General features: G+C 40.3%; 1 protein-coding gene across 1 annotated transcript in view; it reads right to left on the bottom strand.

Annotated features, from left to right (window-relative positions):
- LOC128636042 (ficolin-1-B) overlaps window positions 1–26248 on the bottom strand; it is a 220878-nt gene that overhangs the window by 11376 nt on the left and 183254 nt on the right. The window contains exon 6 of the mRNA XM_053689116.1: window positions 7933–8062. Coding sequence (XP_053545091.1) covers window positions 7933–8062 — 130 coding nt within the window. The remainder of the gene's footprint in view (window positions 1–7932; window positions 8063–26248) is intronic.

Here is a 26248-nt window from a genome sequence, read left to right as displayed (position 1 = left end):
GATCTATCAGAGGAAGAATCTAGAGATACCCCTACAATAAATAGTAAAAGTCACAAAACAGATGTCGCTAGAAGAGATCAACCAGCATTATCGCAAGCCACATTCTTGGATACAATCAAGTCCCTATCAGATAAGATGGACTCTCACTATACTTCTTTACGACAGGAACTGAAGCAGTCGGTGGGTGAATTGAGGCGAGACCTCTCATCTCTAGGAGAGCGTACAGAAACGCTTGAGGACTTAGCAGTAGATCACGCAAACCTCCTTGCTTACTCCCAGACTCTGGCGGAGCTAATTACAGACCTTGAGGGCAAACTGGCAGACCAAGAAGATAGATCCCGCCGGAATAATTTAAGATTCCGTGGTATTCCGGAATCTATAACCACAGCCAATCTACAGGACTTTCTGAACGGGCTGTTTAAAGAGCTGCTGGGTTCACCTCAGCCACAAGATCTCCTGCTCGACAGAGCCCACAGAGCCTTACGACCACGTAATTCAAATGCTGATACCCCTAGAGACGTCATTGTAAGACTCCACTACTATTCCACCAGAGAGAAAATACTCAGGGCATCTTTCTCCAATAAATCCCTACAGGAACCATACCACAAAGTCCAGATCTTCCCGGACCTGTCGCAACATACTTTAGCAAGGAGGAGAACATTTCAACAATTCACCCAAATCCTTCGACACAATAACATCAAGTACAGGTGGGGGTTTCCGGTAAAATTGTTTCTTCAACATCAAGATCGCTCATACGTGATCACTTCTCCAGAACAAGGTATGAAACTTCTACACTCCCTAGGTTTATCCTCTACCCAGGAACAACAGAGAAAGACCACAGCAGCAGCTGATATCCTGAATCCTTCTCTCCCTGACTGGAGACCTCATCAACTGAGAACATCACCTCCACCAGACAGACAGGCCCGAGATGCTTAGGTAATACTTTAACTTTTTGAATACATTTGCACCACCCACTCCCTCGAAACTTGCTCACTCATCAGGAGCAGGCCTCCAACACCGTAAAACTGAACTGATTTCAGAAGCATTTGACACCTGGTCCTCCTTTCTTAGAGGTCCCCCATTTTCTCCCCCTTGTCTATACATCTCTCATAAGAGGCACATCGGGACTCAGGCTTATACTGGGCTAACACACGGGTACATATCTTACTCACATAGGAGCCCAGTGCCTGATACTACTAGTTCATAAGTACTCAGTGCTCCCTCCTGTCAGGGTGGTGCAGATGATTGACCCTCATGTTTGTCTGTTTAAGACTCAAGTTAACCATGTTTTACTATTTAGGTCGTTCTATTGGTTATACCCAGTACTGGTAAGACTTATGAGAAACAGGAGGATATTTAAATGACACGTCTGGGACAACCAAGTGATTGATCTCATGTTAATATACATTTATATTTACGTTAAAGATTCTTACTATAATGTTATTTGTTTCATTGAATTGCTTGCTTTACAATATGTTTATTTTTTGTCCTATTATATGTAACTTACTCCTCACATACCTTACACTTCCACGATTCACAAAATATGACTTTCTCTGGAGGGGAGTTCTTACTCCACCAACTGTGCCCGTCCTTATTTAACTTAAACAGTATTAGATTAGACATCTTAACTTACATTTTCACCCAAACTCCTCAATTAGTTAAACAATAGACACTGGAATTTAGTACCTCTCTCCTTTCCTTTTTTTTTTTTTCTTCTTTTTTTTAGGCTCCGCCCCTCCCTCTCTCTCTCTCTCTCTCTCTCTTTCTCTTTCTTTTCTTTCCCTATCCACTCTCCTCTCTCTTTTTTTATCTCTTTTTTTAAGGTCTTACGCCTTAAATCTCTCATTCTTTTCCCGGCTTTCTCTTTTCTTTTTTTTTTTCAAACCTAAGCGGCTCTTGCCCGCTGTAGTGCTTTACTTACCTACCTTTCACAAATAAAAATTACACCACCAGACTTATATTTCTAATTGGACCATCTTCTTAGAAACTACTCTTGCGGCCAGCCCCCGCCAAGCCCAGGGGCGGGAACTACTAGTCCCTTTTCTTGCCCTCTTCCTGCCCTTTCAGTAGACTCAGCGCATTCCTTTTGCACCTATCCTCTCCTGCACTCTAAATTTTAGAATGGAAAATCTCCGGCTTTTATCCCTTAACGCACAGGGACTTAACTCCCCAACTAAACGTAGCCTACTCCTGAATTTCTTACAAAAAAATAAAATAGACGTTGCCTGTATACAGGAGACTCATTGGACAAGAGCTACATCTTTATCTCGTACTAATAGAAGATTCCCCATAGTGCTTGAGGCTTCCTTTGACTCAAAATCCAGAGGGGTAGCTATCTTTATTAGTAAAGATGTAAAATTTGAATCCATATATCTCGAAGTAGACCCCCAAGCACGTTACCTCATATTAATTTGTAAGATCAACACTCATACAGTCACTCTTGTAAATCTATATGCCCCCAATACCAGACAAGTCCACTTTCTTAGAAAAGTCCTCCGACGAGTCTCTGAGATAATACAAGGCGAATTTATAATTGCAGGAGATTTCAACTTAGTCTGGGACCGTGTCCTAGATAGAAATGGCCCCAAAGTTTCTACACGAGATAGATCCATAAATTCACTCTCAAAAACTTTTCAGACACTCATGAGCCAACATAACTTGTATGATGCATGGAGATCATATCACCCACAGGAGAGGGATTACACCTTCTACTCCCCTGTGCACAAATCACATACCAGAATAGACTATTTCTTTCTCCCACCAAGGTCTTTAGATAAAATCTCCCATACCAAGATTATCCCAATAACTTGGTCAGATCATGACGCCTTATATCTATCATTTAGCGCCCATACCACACCCACCCCACTTGGCGACTCAAAGACTGGTTGTTAACGGACACCTCAATAAAGCTAAAATTACATGACTTAATCCGAAACTTCCTAGATCTTAATGACGATCAGCTCACTTCCACTGAAAATTTATGGGCTACACTCAAAGCTTTCCTTAGAGGCCATCTCATAAACTTCGATAACACCAAGCGTAGGGAGAGAGATGCCAACTTATCCTCGCTAATAGTCCAATCCAAAATTATACGTGAGCAATTACATAGCTCATACTCAGATGAACTTAATAATCAGCTTTCCGTGCTAAATAAAAAGATACAGGACCTAGAACTTATGAGAACACAGGCCATGCTGGAAAAATTTAAGAAATTATATTACCATTTCAGTAACAAACCTTCTTCCCTATTATCTCAGAAGCTTAAGCAACGCACGGCACAATCAAGGGTCCTTGCGATCAGAAATGAGGTAGGCGAACTAGTTCACTCACCTAGAGACATAGGACACGCGTTCCGAGACTACTATCTTAAACTTTACAATATAGAGACGACCCTGGACAGCGCACCCCCCTCCAAGACAGTGATAGACACTTTCCTATCCTCGCTACAACTCCCTGCCTTAACCCCAGAAACCAAGTTAGCACTAACGGCCCAAATAACTGTAACAGAGGTCAAACAAGTTATTAAATCCCTAAAACTAGGAAAATCGCCAGGCCCAGATGGTTATACCGCTAGGTTCTACAAAAATTATCAAGATATACTAGCCCCTATTCTTTGCAGAATGTTCCAAGAGATCATGCAAAAGGGTTCCTTTAACTCTGAATTTCTGGAGGCTACAGTAGTTACCATTCTGAAACCAGGGAAATCGCCAGAGCAGTGTAGTAGCTATAGGCCTATTTCTCTTCTAAACATCGATACTAAATTATATGCTAAACTCTTTGCCATTCGAATCTCAAAGGGGATCGTACAAATAATACACTCTGACCAAGTTGGTTTCATTCCCAACCGCGAAGGCCCTGATGCTACTAGGCGTATTCTTGATGTTCTGGGGCTAGCATCCAGGGGAGGGGACCCTTTTCTGGCTCTTTCCGGATGCTGAAAAAGCTTTTGATAGAGTTAGATGGGATTATTTATGGGAGACGATGACACACGTTGGTTTTCCTGCCCCCTTTATCAAGGCTATACAGGCCCTTTATTCTTCCCCCACGGCCAAAATAAGGGGAGTAGGTTTTTGTTCAGAGCCCTTTTCCATAACTAATGGTACCCGTCAGGGCTGCCCCCTATCGCCCTTACTTTTTGCCCTTGCAATTGAACCCCTAGCTCAGGCCATTAGATCTAACCCACTGGTCAGGGGCATCTCCTTAGCAGGCTCCGACCATAAAATATCTCTCTACGCAGACGACATTACCCTCTTCCTTACCTCCCCAATAACCTCACTTAAAGAAATTTTTAACATTATTGAGATATTTGGTGAAATCAGCTTTTACAAACTTAATGTAACAAAGACGGAGGCCCTTCCCCTTAATATCTCCGCCAGGGAGCTTGGAACCCTGAAGAGAGTTTATTGCTTTCAATGGAACACTACCTCCATTAAAGTACTAGGAGTGCACTTGGCCCCAGACATAACAACCACCATAGCCAAAAATTATACAGAGAGGCTCCCGGCCCTACGTAGACTTCTGGATTCCTGGGAATTCAGGGAGATTTCCTGGTCGGGCAGAATCGCGGCTGTTAAGATGTCTTTCTTACCAAAAATCACTTATCTCTTTAGATGCATCCCCTATAATGTCCCAAGACCAATTCTAAACAAACTACAAAGTCTACTTACATCATATACCTGGAAAGACAAGAGACCGAGAACTGCTAGACATACACTAGAGAGACCGACTGACCAGGGAGGACTCGCGCTTCCCAACATTATTACATACTATAATGCAGCCAGACTCACACACTTACTCGCGTGGAATGACAAATCTCAAGCCCATGGCTGGCATCACATAGAGACTTCCCTACTACCTCGCTATCTTGCGCTCTCAGATTTGCTTTGGATCCCTTCCCACCATGGACAAACGCTGAGAGATACACATCCCATCTTTCATGATGCCCTCCTCTTTTGGGAACAGATCCGACACACTCCCCACATAGCACCCCACCCCTCACCCAACCTTACCCTTTCTGCAGTCATTTTCTCCCTCCCAGACGCACACCCAGAGCTCTGGCAGCACCTGCATATTGTGGGTGTAACAGATTTTTACGACTCTGGAGAGTGGACTTCACACCAACAGCTTTGCACTAAATTCCTAATTCCGTCGAGACTACAATTTGAGGCCTTTCGACTTAGCTCTTTGCTACGCTCTTGGGGTTACCCTAAGCAGCATCTTAGACCCCCCTCACTTTGGGAGCGGGCTTGGACTGGGGCCCACCTCATCAAACACCCATTATCCTTCCATTATAACCTACTGTCTAACACTAAAGAGCGACAAAAGATCCCTCAGATCCTGGCCTGGGAGAGAGAGATAGGATTCATAGTGGACACTGCCACTTGGCACAAAAGAATCCAGATAACTAGAAAACTTTTACACTGTGCCACGTTATGGGAGTTACACTACAAGCTGCTCGTGAGGTGGCACCTGGTCCCGTCCATATTACATAAAATTTACAGTTCACATTCCCTCATGTGTTGGAGGATGTGTGGACAGACGGGCACGCCCTTGCATATATGGTGGACTTGTCCAAAAATACAGCCGCTTTGGAGAGAACTCTTTTCCATTCTTCACACTATAAACATTAATCCTCCCTTCCTCCCAGAAATCACCCTATTACATATACAGACACCTAATCTAAACAAGTCTTCTGATGCATTAACAATCTATGTCTTCATGGCAGTGAAGTTAGCGATTGCTAGAGAATGGAAAAAAAAGAGACCTCCATCCCTCACACAAGTACTGACTATCGTCAGATACATTAGGATGATGGAACAATACTCACATAGAGTTCTAGATAAATCAGATTCCTATAGGGACACCTGGTCTTCTTGGCTAACAATCTACCCAGACTGAGATAATCCCCGCTTCCCTCTTACCACCTAAATCATCTCCTCCACCTTAACTCCAATCCTGTCCCCCCTATCACCCTCCCCCCGCCCCTGCGCTGGCTCTGTAGACATGGTTGAGAATTTTTCTCTATAGGTCCAACACTTTTCAGATGTCCACTTCTATATATCACCTATAGACCCTTTTGTCTATGGTGATGGTGTAAATATCATTAAAAATACATCCTATCTATCTTTCAATATAGAAAAAATAAGACATCTTCTTATATTAATACCAACACAAATGTACTAGATTGATATGCACATGAATGTAGACACAGATATTATGGCAGTAATGTTTGAATTAACCTAAGCTGTAATAGATGTACACCAAACTTTAAAATGGTAGTAAGTGCAGTCCACAATATATTGGACAACGTTGTGTATGTTTACATCTATGTTTTGCTTTATAAATGTCTTAATAAAAAAATTTAAATTAAAAAAAAAAAAAAAAAAAAGCCCTATTCTAAAAAAAATACACCCAAAAAACTAAAATAAAAAACTAACACTAACCCCAGGAAATCCACTCAAAGTTTCTGAAGTTCGGACATCCATCTCCCTTTTGCCTTCAGAACTGCCTTAATTCATGGCATAGATTCAACAAGGTGTTGGAAACATTCCTCAGACATTTTGGTCCATATTGAAATGATAGCATCACACAGTTGCTGCAGATTTGTTGGCTGCACATCCATGATGCAAATCTCCCGTTCCACCACATCCCAAAGGTGCTCTATTGGATTGAGATCTGGTGACTGTGGAGGCCATTGAAGTACAGTGAACTCATTGTCATGTGCAAGAAACCAGTTTGAGATGATTTGAGCTTTGTGACATGGTGCATTATCCTGCTGGAAGTAGCCATCAGAAGATGGGTACACTGTAGTCATAAAGCAATGGACATGGTCAGCAACAATACTCAGGTAGGCCGTGGAATTTAAACGTTGCTCAATTGGTACTAAGGGGCCCAAAGTGTGCCAAGAAAATATCCCCTACATTACTGTTGCCTTTCTATCATCTCAAACCAGTCTGCCCATTCTCCTCTGACCTCTGATATCAACAAGGCACACACAACTGCCGCTCACTGGATATTTTCTCTTTTTCAGACCATTCTCTGTAAACCCTAGAGTTGGTTGTTCCTTGAAAATCCCAGTAGATCAGCAGTTTTTTAAATACTCAGACCAGCCCAACCAACAACCATGCCACATTCAAAGTCACTTAAATCCTCTTTCTTCCCCATTCTGAGACACAGTTTAAACTTCAGCAATTATCTTCACCACGTCTACATGCCTAAATGCATTGACTTGCTGCCATGTAATTGGCTGATTAGCAGTTTGTGTTATCAAGCAATTCAACAGGTGTACCTAATAAATTGGCCAGTGAGTGTATATGTGTGTGTATACACATAGTCACATACACACCCACACATACAGTTACAGTCGCAGTCACATACACACACACACACACAGTCACATACACACACACACAGTCACATACACACACAGTTACAGTCACACACACACAGTTACAGTCACATACACACACACACACAGTAACAGTCACATACACACACAGTTTCAGTCACATACACACACAGTTACATACATACACACACACACAGTTACTGTCACATACACACCCACACACAGTTACAGTCACATACACACACACAGCCACATACATACACACACAGTTTTAGACACACACACAGTCACATTCACACACACACAGTCACATACACACACACACAGTTACAGTCACATACACACACACACACACAGTCACATGCACACTCAAACACAGTCACAGTCACATACACACAGCCACATATATACACACATAGTTACAGTCAGAGACACATACATAAACACACACACATATATATATATATATATATATATATATATATATATATATAATTGTACAATAATTACATAATGTAAAACCATTAAATTTGATGTTACAAAAGTTTCTTCTCATGATTATCAACAGGAAATATTGTTTTTACCCAGGGAAGTGAGGCGATGTATGTTATCATTTCCAAGCCAAAACTCACTGCCTTGAATGCCAAACCCTCTCTTGTAGGAATTCCAATCTCTGAAAAACTCCACTGAACCATCTAGACGTTTCTGAAATACCTAAAAGAAAACAACACATTCTGGTTAAATGCAGAGAAGAAAACAGTAAGGTGAGGTTTTATCTCTGAACTATTTCCCAATGTGATTTCTAGTCGTGGCTACATTTCCCTGTCTGTATTTCTGGCAAAAATAACTTATAAAGTCCCTTAGTACATATCCTCTGTTAAAGGGACATAAAACACAATGTGTGTATATATGTGGCTGTGTGTATGTGACTGTGACTGTGTTTGAGTGTGCATGTGACTGTGTGTGTGTGTGTGTGTATGTGACTGTAACTGTGTGTGTGTGTATGTGACTGTGTGTGTGTGTGTGTGTGAATGTGACTGTGTGTGTGTCTAAAACTGTGTGTGTATGTATGTGGCTGTGTGTGTGTATGTGACTGTAACTGTGTGTGGGTGTGTATGTGACAGTAACTGTGTGTGTGTGTATGTATGTAACTGTGTGTGTATGTGACTGAAACTGTGTGTGTATGTGACTGTTACTGTGTGTGTGTATGTGACTGTAACTGTGTGTGTGTGACTGTAACTGTGTGTGTATGTGACTGTGTGTGTGTGTATGTGACTGTGTGTGTGTGTGTGTATGTGACTGCGACTGTAACTGTATGTGTGGGTGTGTATGTGACTATGTGTATACACACACATATACACTCACTGGCCAATTTATTAGGTACACCTGTTGAATTGCTTGATAACACAAACTGCTAATCAGCCAATTACATGGCAGCAAGTCAATGCATTTAGGCATGTAGACGTGGTGAAGATAATTGCTGAAGTTTAAACTGTGTCTCAGAATGGGGAAGAAAGAGGATTTAAGTGACTTTGAATGTGGCATGGTTGTTGGTCGGGCTGGTCTGAGTATTTAAAAAACTGCTGATCTACTGGGATTTTCAAGGAACAACCAACTCTAGGGTTTACAGAGAATGGTCTGAAAAAGAGAAAATATCCAGTGAGCGGCAGTTGTGTGTGCCTTGTTGATATCAGAGGTCAGAGGAGAATGGGCAGACTGGTTTGAGATGATAGAAAGGCAACAGTAATTAAATAAATCTAAATAATATTTCTATTATTAACTAAGTTAATCCTATTTAAAACTAAATACTTACCTTTAAAATTAACCCTAATATAGCTACAATATAAATAATAATTATATTCTAGCTATTTTAGGATTTATTTTTATTTTACATGCAACTTTCAATTTATTTTAACTAGGTACAATAGCTATTAAATAGTTATTAACTATTTAATAGCTTACCTAGCTAAAATAAACTGAAATTTACCTGTAAAATAAATCCTAACCTAAGTTATAATTACACCTAACACTACACTATACTTTAATAAATTATTTCTATTTAAAACTAAATACTTACCTGTAAAATAAACCCTAATATAGCTACAATATAAATAATAATTATATTGTAGCTATCTTAGGATTTATATTTATTTTACAGGTAACTTTGTATTTATTTTAGCTAGTTAGAATAGTTATTAAATAGTTATTAACTATTTAATAACTACCTAGCTAAAAGAAATACAAAATTACCTGTAAAATAAATCCTAACCTAAGTTACAATTAAACCTAATACTACACTATCATTAAATTAATTAAATAAACTACCTACAAATAACTACAATTAAATACAATTACATAAACTAACTAAAGTACAATAGATCAGCCAATAGAATGCGAGCTCAATCTGATTGGCTTCCCCTTTGCAGTAAGCCAGAGTTAGTTACTCTGTTCTTGATTTTACTACAGGTCCATGACAGGGAGCGAAGTGCCTGTCACATCTGTGTAGCTGCTTTCTGCCCTGCAGCTGGATCCACAGGTTAGTGACTCTTCCTTTCTAGATTAGGAAGGACAGCACTTCAGAGGTGAACCCTATAGTGGATCTCATTATGGAACATAGTTACCCTATTGTCTTAGGGGTACAGTTTTGGGGCAGCCTTTATTGGGGGTCATAGATCCTAAGGACTTTAGGCACTTATGGTATGAGGACAAAGGAGAGACTTAAGGGGTTAATTTCCCTAATTCTTGGCAGAGTGTATGGCGTATTGTTACCTTATATGGTATTATATAATACGTGGGAGACAATTTGTGTGTTTGCTGGATTTATACCAGTTTCATCTTTCAGGGACAGAGAAACAACAGAGAGAGTTAACGGCTTTAAAACTTAGAAGCCGCTTGTTTTTTCGTGCTCTTATGGGTGGCGCAGATACTTTTCTCGGCCGCTCGTGTGACGTCCACACTTCCGGTTTTACGGAGCGGATCGTTGTGAGCTCAGAGTTCGGATTGAAGTTGTCTGAGGTGTTGGCTTAGGTATTTCGCCGATCGGAGGGACTTCAGTTGAAAATCGTCTAGCAAGCAGTTCACATCGTCTTCTGTTTACTAGTGGGGGTTTTCACTTTGGTCCGGTAGGAGCTTCATATAACTTGTCTGAAGTTGAAACTTAATTTCATACTTTATCATTAAAAATTTTATATTTTTCTTTGGAAATTGTTATTGTCTTTACTAGTGAGACCTGTTCTTTTGCACTATGGACGAACAGGATCAGTCTATGAGGCCTACTTATCAAGCCGTCAACTGTGCTGCATTCGACGGCACCAATATGCTCGCCTAACATCGCGGCCGCGGACCTGAATACGCACTCCATATTTAACAAAAAAGCTGTCAAAAAGCCACGCACCAAGTACGGGGCGATGAGCAGCAGACTGTTGTTAACTAACAGTCATCGATCTCGCTGCTATTCGGCTTTTTCACAGCTATATTTGTATACTGTCACTAAACTCTGCCACTATAGTAAACTGTTTAACCCCTATCCCGCTGCTCCCGGAGCCCACCGCAACTCTAATAAACGTATTAACCCCTATCCCACCGCTCCCGGAGCCCACCTCCACCTACATTATGTTATTAACCCCTAATCTTCCGCCCCCTACACCGCCGCCACCTACATTATGTTATTAACCCCTAATCTTCCGCCCCCTACACCGCCGCCACCTACATTATGCTATTAACCCCTAATCTTCTGCCCCCCTACACCACCGCTACCTACATTATGTTATTAACCCCTAAACTATATTAAATTAATAATTAACCTACCCTAACTATTATTCTACAATTACATTAAACTATATTAATCAACTAATTAATCTACCCTAACTGTTATACATTAAACTACAAATTAAATTAACTATATTATATATTTAAACACCTAAGCTACAAAAAACTAACAACTAAGTTACAAAAAATAGCAAACACTAAGTTACAAAAATAAAAATAAACACTAAGTTACACAAAAAAAAAAAAGAAATTATCAAAGATTTAAACTAATGACATCTAATCTAAGGACCCTATGAAAATAAAAAAGCCCCCTCAAAATAAAAAAAACCCTAGCCTACAATAAACTACATTGCCCAAAAGAAATCAGCTCTTTTACTTGTAAATAAAAAATACAAATACCCCCCCAACAGTAAAACCCACCACCCACACAACCAACCCCCCCAAATAAAAACCTAACAGAAAAAAACGAAAAAGGGCATTTGTATGGACATTGCCCTTAAAAAGGCATTTAGCTCTATTGCAGCCCAAATCCTAATCTAAAAATAAAACCCACCCAATACACCCTTAAAAAATCCTAACACTAACCCTTGAAGATTCACTTACAGTTTTGAAGATCCGACATCCATCCTCCAAGATAGGGATGAGTTAATATTTCATATAAAGTTAGCGGGTTGTTAGGTTTAGGGGTTAATAGTTTAATTTAGTTTATGGCGATGTGGGGGGATGGCGGTTTAGGGGTTAATGGGTTTAGTAGTGCTAGTGATGTGGGAGGCCAGGGGTTTAGGGGTTAATACATTTATTTAGTTACGGTGGGCTCCGGGAGCAGCGGGATAGGGTTAATAACTTTATGTAGGTGGCGGCGGTGTAGGGGGCGGCAGATTATGGGTTAACATAATGTAGGTGGCGGCGGTGTAGGGGGTGGCAGATTAGGGGTGTTTAGACTCAGGGCTTATGTTAGGGTGTTAGGTGTAAACATAACTTTTATTCTCCCATAGGAATCAATGGAATATCGGGCAGCAGCGAACATGAGCTTTCGCTGCTTTCAGACTCCCATTGATTCCTATGGCATCCGCCGCCTCCAGGGCAGCGGATTGAAAACCAGGTACGCTGGGCCGGAATAGTGGCGAGCGTACCTGCTAGGAAATACCAATCTGATACAAAATAATTCGACAAACGACTGCAATATAGATATGTATAATAAATGTCAAATATGCTGGATAATTGAGCTCAAAAAAGACTTTTTGGCATTTATTATACATATCTATATTGCGGGCGTTTGTCGACTTATTTTGTATCATATTGGTATCTAGCAGTGGTTTCTCAGACCGGCCCGCACCGCTCCAGCATTGCACATAGATAGTTTCATATGTTGTGAGGTTAATCCTCTTTTTTCTAGATAGTTTTTGTGCAATCCGTGAGCCTTTCCTGGTGCACACCTGTCCTGAGGCTATCTATTATATATATAGTTATCTGTGGTAACCACGCTTAACCCGACTGGATATGCTGGCTCTACCCTTGTTTGTATTTTAATTTAAGTTTTATTTCACTAATACACTGTTAGTCCTCTTTTATTTTTTAAATAATGTTAAGTTTTAATAATACCCGCTTCCTTGGCAGCCTTCTCTGCCTTTCACTACTTTTATTGGACTTTTTGAGTGCTCTGTAACTGTCTATGTTCTTTCTCTTTGTTCCTAATTTTAGATTTAAGCTTGAACATCTTCGGTTATTTCTGATGGAGGTTATAGCTACTTTGGATGACTCTGAACCTTTGGTTGCTGCCAACCCTAAGACGTCTTCAAAGCTGGATAGAGTTTATGATTCTCCTTCTGAAGGTAATTAGACTGGGAGCTAAGATATCTAGCTTCACTGTTTTAGTTTGCAGAGCTCTATGGTTAAAATTTTGGTCAGCTGATGTTTCTTTAAAGGCCAAGCTTTTGGCTTTGCCCAATAAGGGTAAAACTTTGTTTGGACCTGGTTTGGTGGAGATCATTTCAGAGATTACAGGTGAAAAGGGATCTTTTCTACCTTAGGACAAGAAGAATAGACCTAAGGGTCGTCAGACTTCTTAATTTCCTTCCTTTTGGAATTTAAAGGGACAGAAGTCCTCTTCTTCTTCTTCTTCCAAACCAGACCAATCCAGGTCCTCTTGGAAATCCAGCCAGCCCTGGAATAAGGGAAAACAAAACAAGAAGCCTTCCACTGACTCTAAATCAGCATAAAGGGTCTGCCCCGATCCAATTTTGGATCAGGTGGGGGGCAGGCTTTCTCTTTTTTAACAGGCTTGGATACGCGATATCCCAAATCCATGGGTTGTGGACATAGTATCCCGGGGTTACAAAATAGGATTCAAGTTTTGCCCTCCAAGGGGCAGATTTCTCCTATCAAGACTATCCTCAAATATTCGACAGTTATTTTGAGTAAACCTCAGGCACCTTTTCACCCTTGTGTTTCTTCTTTTTCCATTTTCCTTCGGCTGAATGACTGGGGATTATGAGTAAGGGAAGTTACACTTAACAGCTTTGCTGGGGTGCTCTTTGCCTCCTCCTGCTGGCCAGGAGATGAATAGCCCACTAGTAATTGGAATGATGTTGTGGACTCTCCATGTCCGGAAAGAAAAATTTTTATCAGGTAAGCATACATTTTGTTTTTTTCTTCCATGATTCACACAGAGCATAACATTTTAAACAACTTTCCAATTTTTTTTTTTATTGTTTTATTTTCTCTGTGGGCCTGATATTCAAAACCTCACACCTCAGGCGAGATATTCTAATATTTATGCAAATATTCTAAGAAGTCTGGTCAGTACGGCAAGGCCCTTAAAAAATATAGAAACACAAATTTTATCTTGAGAAATGTTCTTTATGTGACAGACTTCTACATTATTCCACAAAAGTGAGTACACATCTCACATTTTTGTAAATATTTTATTATATCTTTTCATGTGACAATACTGAAGAAATGACACTTTGCTACAATGTAAAGTAGTGAGGGTACAGTCTGTATAACAGTGTAAATTTGATGTCCTCTTTAAAATAACTCAACACACAGCCATTAAAGTGAAAGTAAACCCTAGCGTTTTACAACGCTAGAATTGACTTTTGAAACAAATAAAGGGGACTTTCATTCATGAAGTGTAAGATACTTCATGTAGAAAGCTCCTTTATTTGTTTTAACCGATCGCCATTTTAAGCTGCTACAGCAGCCCATGGCTAAAAAATGACGTTTTCACCTCTTAGCCAATAGCCGTGTGTTAAATCCGGCTCCCATGGGCGCCAAACCGAATTTACCGCACGGCTATTGGCTAAGAGGTGAAAACATCACCTCTTAGCAAAAAAATTTTTTATCTTATACTTCATGAATGAAAGTCCCCTTTTTTTGTTTCAAAAGTCAATCCTAGCGTTTGTAAAACGCTAGGATTTACTTCACTTTAATATCTAAACCATTAGCAACAAAAGTGAGTACACCCCTAAGTGGAAATGTCCAAATTGGGCCCAAAGTGTCAATATATTTTGTGGCCACCATTATTTTCCAGCACTGCCTTAACCCTCTTGGGCATGGAGTTCACCAGAGCTGCACAGGTTGCCACTGGAGTCCTCTTCCACTCCTCCATTATGACATTACAGAGTTGGTGGATGTTAGAGACCATGCGCTCCCCCACCTTCCGTTTGAGGATGCCCCACAGATGCTCAATAGTGTTTAGGTCTGGAGACAAGCTTGGCCAGTCCATCACCTTCACCCTCAGCTTCTTTAGCAAGGCAGTGGTCATCTTAGAGGTGATTTTGGGGTCGTTATCATGTTGGCATACTGCCCTGTGGCCCAGTCTCCGAAGGGAGGGGATCATGCTCAGCTTCAGTATGTCACAGTACATGCTGGCATTCATGGTTCCCTCAATGAACTGTAGCTCCCCAGTGCCGGCAGCACTCATGTAGGCCCAGACCATGACATTCCCACCACCATGCTTGACTGTAGGCAAGACACACTTGTCTTTGTACTCCTCGCCTGGTTGCCGCCACACATGCTTGACACCATCTAAACCAAATAAGTTTATCTTGGTCTTATCAGACCACAGTAATCCATGTCCTTAATCTGCTTGTCTTCAGCAAACTGTTTGCAGGATTTCTTTGTGCATCATCTTTAGAAGAGGCTTCCTTCTGGGACGACAGACATGCAGACCAATTTGATGCAGTATGTGGCGTATGGTCTGAGCACTTACAGGCTGACCCCACCCATTCAACCTCTGCAGCAATGCTGGCAGCACTCATATGTATATTTCCCAAAGACAACCTCTGGATATGACGCTGAGCATGTGCACTCAACTTTTTCGGTCGACTATGGCGAGGCCTGTTTTGAGTTGGACATGTCCTGTGAAACCGATGTATTGTCTTGCCCACCGTGCTGCAGCTCAGTTTCAGGGTCTTGGCAATCTTCTTATAGCCTAGGTCATCTTAATGTAGAGAAACAATTCTTTTTTTCATGAGGTGCCATGTTGAACTTCCAGTGATCAGTATGAGAGAGTGTGAGAGCGATAACACCAAATTTAACACACCTGCTCCCCATTCACACCTGAGACCTTGAAACACTAACAAGTCACATGACACCGGGGAGGGAAAATGGCTAATTGGGCCCAATTTGGACATTTCCACTTAGGGGTGTACTCACTTTTGTTGCCAACGGTTTAGACATTAATAGCTGTGTGCTGAGTTATTTTAAAGGGACAGTACAATTATACTGTTATACAGGCTGTACACTCACTACTTTACATTGTAGCAAAGTGTCATTTCTTCAGTGTTGTCACATGAAAAGATATAATAAAATATTTACAAAAATGTGAGGGGTGTACTTAGTTTTGTGGGATACTGTAAATTAATACAATGTCTTGAAAAATCCCAAAGATTTTGTGTGATTTCTCTCCATGCCGGCAAAGTTTTAAATATCAGGCCCTGTATCTTTTGTTGAAGAAACAGCAATGAACATGGGTGAGCCAATAGCATGACGCTTATATGTGCAGCCACCAATCAGCAGCTCCTGAGCCTAGGTATGCTTTTGGAAATGTATTTAAAATTGCATGCTCTATCTGATTTATAAAAGAAAATGTTTGGGTTTCATGTCCCTTTAACATAGCAAACCATATTTCCCAGTTACTAATTCTAGCTTAAAAATCTTAAGACCTGGTTATGTATCTTTTTATTAATTTTTACTTATATTAACATGTTTACTTTGTTCTCTTGGTATCCTTTGTTATAAAGTAAGTAAGTAGCCCCAGGAACATTCACGTCTCTGGAGTAATATATTGCAGCAGTTTTGCAAGAATATGGTTAACAAGATACAGGCCCCTACTTATCAAGCTGTTAACTCACCTGCATTCGACGGCACCAATACGCTCACCTAAGATCGCCTAACATCGCTGTCGCGGACCTGAATACGTTCTCCAAAATTACCAAAAAAGCTGTCAAAAAGCCACGCACCAAGTACGGGGCGATGAGCAGCGGACTGTTGTTAACTAACACTCATCGATCTCGCTACTCTTCGGCTTTTTCACAGCTTTATTGGTACCCTGTCACTAAGCACCCACACTATACTATACTGTTTTACCCCCTATACCGCCGTTCCCGGACCTCGCTGCAACTAAAGTTATTAACCCCTAAACCGCCACTCCCGGAGCCCACCGCCACCTACATTATACATATTAACCCCTAATATGCCGCCCCCTATACCGCCGCCACCTACATAAAGTTATTAACCCCTATCCTTCCGCTCCCGGACCCCGCCGCAACTAAATAAAGTGTTTGACCCCTAAACCGCCGCTCCCGGAGCCCACCACCACCTACATTATATTTATTAACCCATAATCTGCCACCCCTACACCGCCGCCACCTACATTATATTGATTAACCCCTAATCTGCCCCCCCCTACACCACCGCCACTATATTAAATTTATTAACCCCTAAATCTAAGTCTAACCCTAACACCCCCTAACTTAAATATAATTTAAATAAATCTAAATAAATATTACTATCATTAAATAAATTATTCCTATTTAAAACTAAATATTTACCTGTAAAATAAACCATAAGATAGCTACAATATAAGTAATAGTTACATTGTATCTATCTTAGGATTTATTTTTATTTTACAGGCAACTTTGTATTTATTTTAACTAGGTAGAATAGTTTAATAACTACCCAGCTAAATTAAATACAAATATACCTGTAAAATAAAACCTAACCTAAGTTACAATTACACCTAACACTACACTATAATTAAATTAATTCCCTAAATTAACTACAATTAAATATAATTAAATAAAATTATCTAAAGTACAAAAAAACAAACACTAAATTACAGAAAATAATAAAATAATTACAAGATTTTTAAACTAATTACACCTAATCTAATCCCCCTAACAAAATAAAAAAAGCCCCCCAAAATAAAAAAGCCCTACCCTATACTAAATTACAAATAGCCCTTAAAGGGCTTTTCGCGGGACATTGCCCCAAAGTAATCAGCTCTTTTACCTGTAAAAAAAAGTACAATACCCCCCAAAATTAAAACTCACCACCCACACACCCAACCCTACTCTAAAACCCACCCAATCCCCCCTTAAAAAAAAACTAACACTAACCCCTTGAAGATTACCTTACCTTGGGAAGTCTTCACCCAACCGGGCCGAAGTCCTCAACGAAGCCGGACGAAGTGGTCCTCCAGACGGGCAGAAGTCTTCATCCAGACAGCATCTTCTATCTTCATCCATCCGGCGCGGAGCAGCTCCATCTTCAAGACATCCAACGCGGAGCATCCTCTTCTTTCGACGTCTTCTTCCCGAATGAATATTCCTTTAAATGACGTCATCCAAGATGGCATCCCTTGAATTCCGATTGGCTGATAGAATTCTATCAGCCAATCGGAATTAAGGTAGGAAAAATCCTATTGGTTGATGCAATCAGCCAATAGGATTGAAGCTCAATCCTATTGGCTGATCCAATCAGCCAATAGGATTGAGCTTGCATTCTATTGGCTGTTCCAATCAGCCAATAGAATGCAAGCTCAATCCTATTGGCTGATTGCATCAACCAATAGGATTTTTCCTACCTTAATTCCGATTGGCTGATAGAATTCTATCAGCCAATCGGAATTCAAGGGACACCATCTTGGATGACGTTATTTAAAGGTACATTCATTCTGGAAGAAGACGTTGAAAGAAGAGGATGCTCCGCATCGGATGTCTTGAAGATGGAGCCTCTCCGCGCTGGATGGATGGATGAAGATAGAAGATGCTGTCTGGATGAAGACTTCTGCCCGTCTGGAGGACCTCTTCTGCCCGGCTTCGATGAAGACTTCTGCCCGTCTGGAGGACCACTTCGCACGGCTTCGTTGAGGACTTCGGCCCGGTTGGGTGAAGACTTCTCAAGGTAAGGTGATCTTCAAGGGGTTAGTGTTAGGTTTTTTTTTTATGGGGGGGTTGGGTGGGTTTTAGAGTAGGGTTGGGTGTGTGGGTGGTGGGTTTTAATGTTGGGGGGTATTGTACTTTTTTTTACAGGTAAAAGAGCTGATTACTTTGGGGCAATGCCCCGCAAAAAGCCCTTTTAAGGGCTATTTGTAATTTAGAAGAATGCAATTGCAGATCAATTGCAAAGGTATGTACATGAATAGCACTCAACATCATCAGGAAATGGGAGCAATATTTTCATACAATGGGAAACCATCCATAAAGAGGAGGGAAGATAAAACTTAACTTTTAATAATAAATATTAAAAACAAAATGAAAAGTTAAAAACCACAGTGTGGTAAACTAAGTGGGAGACTGGTATGGGTGAAAAACCCAGAGACTAAATATCTCAGGGTATGTGGTAAAAAACCCAAAATACAGAGTCAAATTAGGACCAAAGCCTAGTGCAATTACTAGAATACATATATAGGTATGCTGTAGCAGCAGAAGTAGCTAATATGTGGTCAAATTATTATGAATGAAACCAAAAAAGAATATCAGAAGTGAATAAATACTTAGTATAGCTAAAAATTAGCTGAATACTGTGTCAGTATTATTATAGGTACATATATTAGGATGTATTGCCTGGGTAACAATACTGCTCTGATTAGGGGTGGAACCTTAAATTATAGGTAACAATGTGGATATCCGAAGATAGCAAAATTAAAGTGAAACACCATAGGGTAACAAGCTAAAAAATTCGGGCAAATCAATTATAGGTATTATCCACAGTGAGATGATAAACTCTCAAAATAGGTTACAGTTTAGTGCCGGACTAAATTCAGGCTAATAGTACTTAAAGTGCAATTGTAAGGGATGGGAAATAGAGGTTGATCAAAATATCGTGATATAATCCACAATGCTGATAAAACTGTAACTTGTCTCGAATTCTAATAGTAATCACTAAGAAGGGGTAGTAATATAGGTGAATAAAAGAATCGTGGAATGAGATCATGTTATTACCGAAAATGGGGGTTATATATCTCTCAATATTGGTCCGTCTAGGATCTAACCCAACTTGTAAAGTATACGCCACCGGTGACCTATAGAATCACGCATATAGACTACAATAAGAATGCAGTTGTTTAAATTGGAGAATCCAAGTAATACTGATATGTTGCTCCTATTAACGTTAATAAGTTGTAAAAAATGTTATATAGTATACAAGTGACCAAATTGCTACACATATAGTTAAACAAAAATGGATATCTGGGTCACTTCTAATATCATCAGACTGCATAAAGTTAGTAGGGATAATAATTTATGCTAAATATATAGCGTGAGCAGGGCAAATGATAGAGCTGGTAATCAAAGTATTAACAATTTGTGTTACTGTTGGTGCATATACTTAGGCATACTGCCTGTGTAACGGTACTGTTCATATCAAAAAAGGAACCATTAGGAAATGGAATAGACAATTATAAATGTATTTGCAATTTAGTATAGGGTAGGTATTTGTAATTTTGTAATTTAGTATAGGGTAGGTCTTTTTTTTATTTTGGGGGATTTTTTTATTTTGTTAGGGGGATTAGATTAGGTGTAATTAGTTTAAAAATCTTGTAATTATTTTATTATTTTCTTTAATTTAGTGTTTGTTTTTTTTGTACTTTAGATAATTTTATTTAATTGTATTAAATTGTAGTTAATTTAGGGAATTAATTTAATTATAGTATAGTGTTAGGTGTAATTGTAACTTAGGTTAGGTTTTATTTTACAGGTAAATTTGGCATTATTTTAACTAGGTAGTTATTAAATAGTTAATAACTATTTAATAACTATTGTACCTAGTTAAAATAAATACAAACTTGCCTGTAAAATAAAAGATTTAGAGTTTTGTCGGTAAAGACCCGCGTGGCTAACGCCGTTTTTTTTCCCAACGCACCCTTAAGACAACGCTGGTATTGAGAGTTGTCTGAAGGGCTGCGTTAGGCTCCAAAAAGGGTGCGTTGAGCCTAATTTACCGCCACTTCAACCCTCAATACCAGCGTTGCTTACGGTAGCGGTAAGCAGATAAAACATGCTCGTGCACGATTCCCCCATAGGAAACAATGGGGCAGTTTGGGATGAAAAAAAACCTAACACCTGCACCTGCAAAAAAGCAGCATTCAGCTCCTAACGCAGCCCCATTGTTTCCTATGGGCAAACACTTTCTAAGTCTGCACCTAACACCCTAACATGAACCCCGAGTCTAAACACCCCTAACCTTAGACTTATTAACCCCTAATCTGCCGCCCCCGCTATCGCTGACACCTGCATTATATTATTAACCCCTAATCTGCTGCTCCGTACACCGCTGCAACGTACATTATCCCTATCTACCCCTAATCTGCTGCCCCTAACATCGCTGAGTCCTATATTATATTAATTAACCCCTAATCTGCCCCCCCCAACGTCGCCACTACCTTACTTACACTTATTAACCCCTAATCTGCAGACCGGACCTCGCCGCTACTCTAATAAATGTATTAACCCCCTAAAGCTAAGTCTAACCCTAACCCTAACACCCCCCTAAATGAAATATAATTTTAATCTAACTAAATAAATTAAATATTATTAACTAAAGTCTTCCTATTTAAAGCTAAATACTTACCTGTAAAATAAACCCCAATATAGCTACAATATAACGAATAATTATATTGTAGCTATTTTAGGATTTATATTTTACAGGCAACTTTGTATTTATTTTAACTAGGTACAATAGCTATTAAATAGTTATTTACTATTTAATAGCTACCTAGTTAAAATAATTACAAAATTACCTGTAAAATAAATCCTAACCTAAGTTACAATTAAACCTAACAAGCTCAATCTGATCAGCCAATCAGATTGAGCTTGCATTCTATTGGCTGTACCGATCAGCCAATAGAATGCAAGCTCAATCTGATTGGCTGATTGGATCAGCCAATCCGATTGAACTTGAATCTGATTGGCTGATTCAATCAGCCAATCAGATTTTTCCTACCTTAATTCCGATTGGCTGATAGAATCCTATCAGCCAATCGGAATTCGAGGGACGCCATCTTGGATGACGTCATTTAAAGGAACCTTCATTCGGTGAGTAGGCGTCGTGGAAGAAGGATGGATACGCGTCGGCTGGAAGAAGATGGCTCCGCTCCGGATGGATGAAGATAGAAGATGCCACTTGGATGAAGATGTCTACCGGTCCGGATGTCCTCTTCTGCCTGGATAGGATGAAGACTTCTGCCGCTCCAGATGTCCTCTTTTGGTCCATCGGTGCCCGGCTGGGTGAACACGACTCAAGATAGGGAGATCTTCAGAAGGGGGGTTTGGGTTAGAGTAGGGGTATGTGGGTGGTGGGTTGTAATGTTGGGGGGTGGTATTGTGGGGGGTTTTACAGGCAAAAGAGCTGATTTCTTTGGGGCATGCCCCGCAAAAAGCCCTTTTAAGGGCTGGTAATAGAGCTGTTAACTTTTTTAATTTAGATTAGGGTAGGGAATTTTTTTTATTTTGGGGGGCTTTGTTATTTTATTAGGGGGCTTAGAGTATGTGTAATTAGCTTAAAATTCTTGTAATCTTTTTTATTTTTTGCAATTTAGTGTTTTGTTTTTTTGTAATTTAGTTTATTTTATTTAATTGTAGGTAATTGTAGGTACTTGTAGTTAATTGATTTAATTTATTTATTGATAGTGTAGTGTTAGGTTTAATTGTAACTTAGGTTAGGATTTATTTTACAGGTAATTTTGTAATTATTTTAACTAGGTAGCTATTAAATAGTAAATAACTATTTAATAGCTATTGTACCTAGTTAAAATAAATACAAAGTTGCCTGTAAAATAAATATAAATCCTAAGCTAGCTACAATGTAACTATTAGTTATATTGTAGCTAGCTTAGGTTTATTTTATAGGTAAGTATTTAGTTTTAAATAGGAATAATTTAGTTAACTATAGGAATATTTATTTTGATTTATTTAAATTATATTTAAGTTAGGGGGTGTTAGGGTTAGGGTTAGACTTAGGTTTAGAGGTTAATAAATTTAATATAGTGGCGGCGGTGTAGGGGGGGCAGATTAGGGGTTAATATGTATAATGTAGGTGGCGGTGGGCTCTGGGAGCGGCGGTTTAGGGGTTAAACACTTTATTTAGTTGCGGCGGGGTCTGTGAGCGGCGGTTTAGGGGTTAAGAAGTTTATTAGAGTGGCGGTGGGCTCCGTGAGCGGAGGTTTAGGGGTTAATAAGTATAATGTAGGTGGCGGCGGTGTGGGGGGGGCAGATTAGGGGTGTTTAGACTCGAGGTACATGTTAGGGTGTTAGGTGTAGACATTACCATAGGAATCAATGGGATATCGGGCAGCAGCGAACATGAGCTTTTGCTGCTTTTAGACTCCCATTGATCCCTATGGCATCCGCCGCATCCAGGGCGGTGGATTGAAAACCAGGTACGCTGGGCCGGAATAGTGCCGAGCGTACCTGCTAGTTATTCGATAACTAGCAAAAGTAGTCAGATAGTGCCGAACTTGCATTCGGAACATCTGGAGTGACGTAAGCATCGATCTGTGTTGGACTGAGTCCGGCGGATCGTATGTTACGTCACTAAATTCTACTTTTGCCGGTCTGTAGGGTTTGATAACTAAGGCAAATCAGGCTCGCCACAAATACGCTGCGGAATTCCAGCGTATTTGCAGTTGACAGCTTGATAAATAGAGGCCACAGTATCTACCTAGGTTTTCTCTTCAACATGAATACCCACACAAATTTGATAATAGAAAATCAATTTAAACTTTTTGTTTTAAAAAATCGAAGCTCTATCTAGAAACGGACATAAAACCCCAACATTTTCTTTCATGATTCAGATAGAGCATATATATATATATATATATATATATATATATATATATAAACAAATTTTCCAATTTACTTATATTATCAGTTTTGCTTCATTCTCTTAGTATCCTTTGTGGAAAGAGCAGCAATGCACTACTGGAAGCAAACTGAAGCCAATGGCAAGAACTATATATGTGCATCCACCAATCAGAAGCTAGCTTCCAGCTCCTGAGCCTACCTAGGTATGCTATTTAACAAAGGATACCAATAAAACTAAGCAAATCAGATAATAGAACTAAATTGGAAAGTTGTTTAAAATTGTATGTATCTGTCTGAATCATGTAAGAAAACAATTGAGGTTTAATATCCTTTTAATGAATATACACTTTATAGAGGAAAGCATGTCCTGTTTTAATTGCAATGTCCAATGTTGCTACCCCTTACGACATTTTCCACCTGACTGTGTTGGTAAAAACATATCATTGCAGTTTGACATGGGGAGGGGGGTGCAAGCATGGTGTGAGCACTGCTGCTCTCATATGGTAAAACTTTGCAGGCAGAGCCAGCTCCCAAACCTGCAATGATTCTTCTGTTGCTTGGTTCTAGGACAGACACAACAGGGACAGAGCGGGTCACACAGCCTGAATCTCAAGGACCTTTTCCGGGGCAGTAAGGATCCGGGACAAAAGGCAAAATCCCAGCAATGTCCCAGGAAATTTGGGACTGTTGGAAACTATGCCATGCTGTTGCACCAGTTAAAACAAGCAATGCAGTAACATGGTCACCTTTTTTAACAAATGATGCTGGAACATGCATAATTCTAACAATAAAAAATTATTCAGTGTACCTGCATTAGTTATTAAAAAATATACCATATGCCTGAATTACTCTTCAATAAGCCATGTATCTGCATTACCTGCCAAAAAGTATTCCATGTACTATAAATATGCCACGTGCTTGAACTGGGCACCCCAAATCTATGCTACATGCCTACATTGGGTGTTCAAAATGTATGTTGCGAACCTACACTGGAAGTCCAAAATCTGTGTCAAGTGCCTACACTGGGAATAAACAAAAGCCATGTGCCACATGTATATGTTATGTGTCTATATACAGTATATATATATATATATATATAGTAGGGAAGAACTGGATCCAACGGACGGCCTCCGTTGTTAGATGCGATCCAAGCACAGCCGGCACACAGGAAAGTTTTTCAAACTCCGATTTATTCACAAAAAAGAGAAACCAAACGTTTCGGCTCTATCGTGAGCCTTTTTCAATGGTATACAGACCGGATAGTGTGAACCTACATCCCCCACCCCTAAATACCAACCCAACACATAGTGATAGCCAATCAGCTTGCAAGGTGGAGCCGCTCCCTCCCGCGCACCTCAAACACACCTGGACATTCAAAGCCAGCTGATTCCCAGCACGCGCGTCACGACGTCATCACGGCATAGCGCGCTGTGTGGGAATGTCTGTGTCACAGGTATCCATGGCAAAACCCCGGGTAAACACATACCTCCGGTTGTCATGGTGATGCGTACGAGACGTCGCAGCAGCAACAAAACATCTGATAGGCGTAAATGTACAGTGACATAGTGGTAAACAAAAACAAGAGCCCAAGATAAGAGCCCCATACAAGCATTAGTGCAGTAACTTATAAAAACAGGTATCTATAATACTGGTAATTAGCCACAATTTGTAGATAATAACTAATCAAGCTACAAAAACCAATGATTTAACATATATCACAGCCCTCTATACCCAATCTGGTATCAGGGCTTGTGGGCTGTAGCTGAAAACTCAAAGCTAGAAACACAAAAGAGATTCATTGACATAGTGTTGGCATCGTACTCCAAAGGCGTAGGTAGAAACATATTGTGACCGGATGACTCCCCAGGTGTCTATAGTTATTTGTAACAGCAGCCAAAGTCTATATTGGCATTCAATCCTCGGGGTGTTACTGTGTCCAAGGTGAGAATCCACCGAGCCTCCAGTTTCAGCAGTGCTCGTCCTCTGTCCCCCCCTCGCCTAAGACGAGGGACATGATCAATAAGCATTACTCGTAGTGAAGCAACACTGTGGCCAGCTTCAAAAAAGTGGCGTGCCACCGGCTGTTCCGACCGTCCCTTATCGATGGCCTGACGGATCGCCGTCTTGTGGTTGGCCAGACGTTCCTTGAATGGTGTCACGGTTTTTCCAATGTAATATTTGGAACATGGGCAGATGATGGCATAAATCACAAAATCCGTGGAGCAGGTAAGTCTGTATTTAATTTTATACCTCTTGTTGTTGTGAGGATGTTGAAAGGTGGTCCCTGCTAGGAGATTGTTGCATGTGACACAACTGCCACATTTGTAGCAACCCGGTTTTCCTCTATTCAGCCACATCTGTTTTTCATAGCAGTGTGTAGGGTCGCTTAATACCAGCAGGTCCCTCAGGTTACTTGCTCGTTTATACACTACCCTTGGTTCCGGCATATCCTTGAAGGGAAGGCTTGTGTCCTTGGACAACATAAGCCAATTCTTATTAATCACCTCCTGCGTAAGCCTCGATCCTGGGGTGTAGGTAGTTATAAAATTCAGTCGTTTTGGTTGTTCACGCTTAACTCTTTTGGTGGTGGCCATGTCCTGAGTTAAATCCAATGCCTTACAGCATTGTTGTTCTATCAGCGTTGGTGGATAGCCCCTCTCCAAGAATTTTTCAGACATTTCAATCAACTGTTTTTCCTTGCGGGAGTCATCCGTGTTGTTACGGACCACCCGCAGGAGTTGAGAGGAACTGACACCTTCTTTTTGAAATTTGGGGTGAAAGCTATGGTAGTGGAGAATAGAATTTTTGTCGGTCGGTTTCTTAA

This window comes from Bombina bombina, chromosome 7 (assembly GCF_027579735.1).
Source record: "Bombina bombina isolate aBomBom1 chromosome 7, aBomBom1.pri, whole genome shotgun sequence".
Classification (NCBI taxonomy): Eukaryota; Metazoa; Chordata; class Amphibia; order Anura; family Bombinatoridae; genus Bombina; species Bombina bombina.
This window is presented reverse-complemented; position numbering and strand designations above follow the sequence as displayed.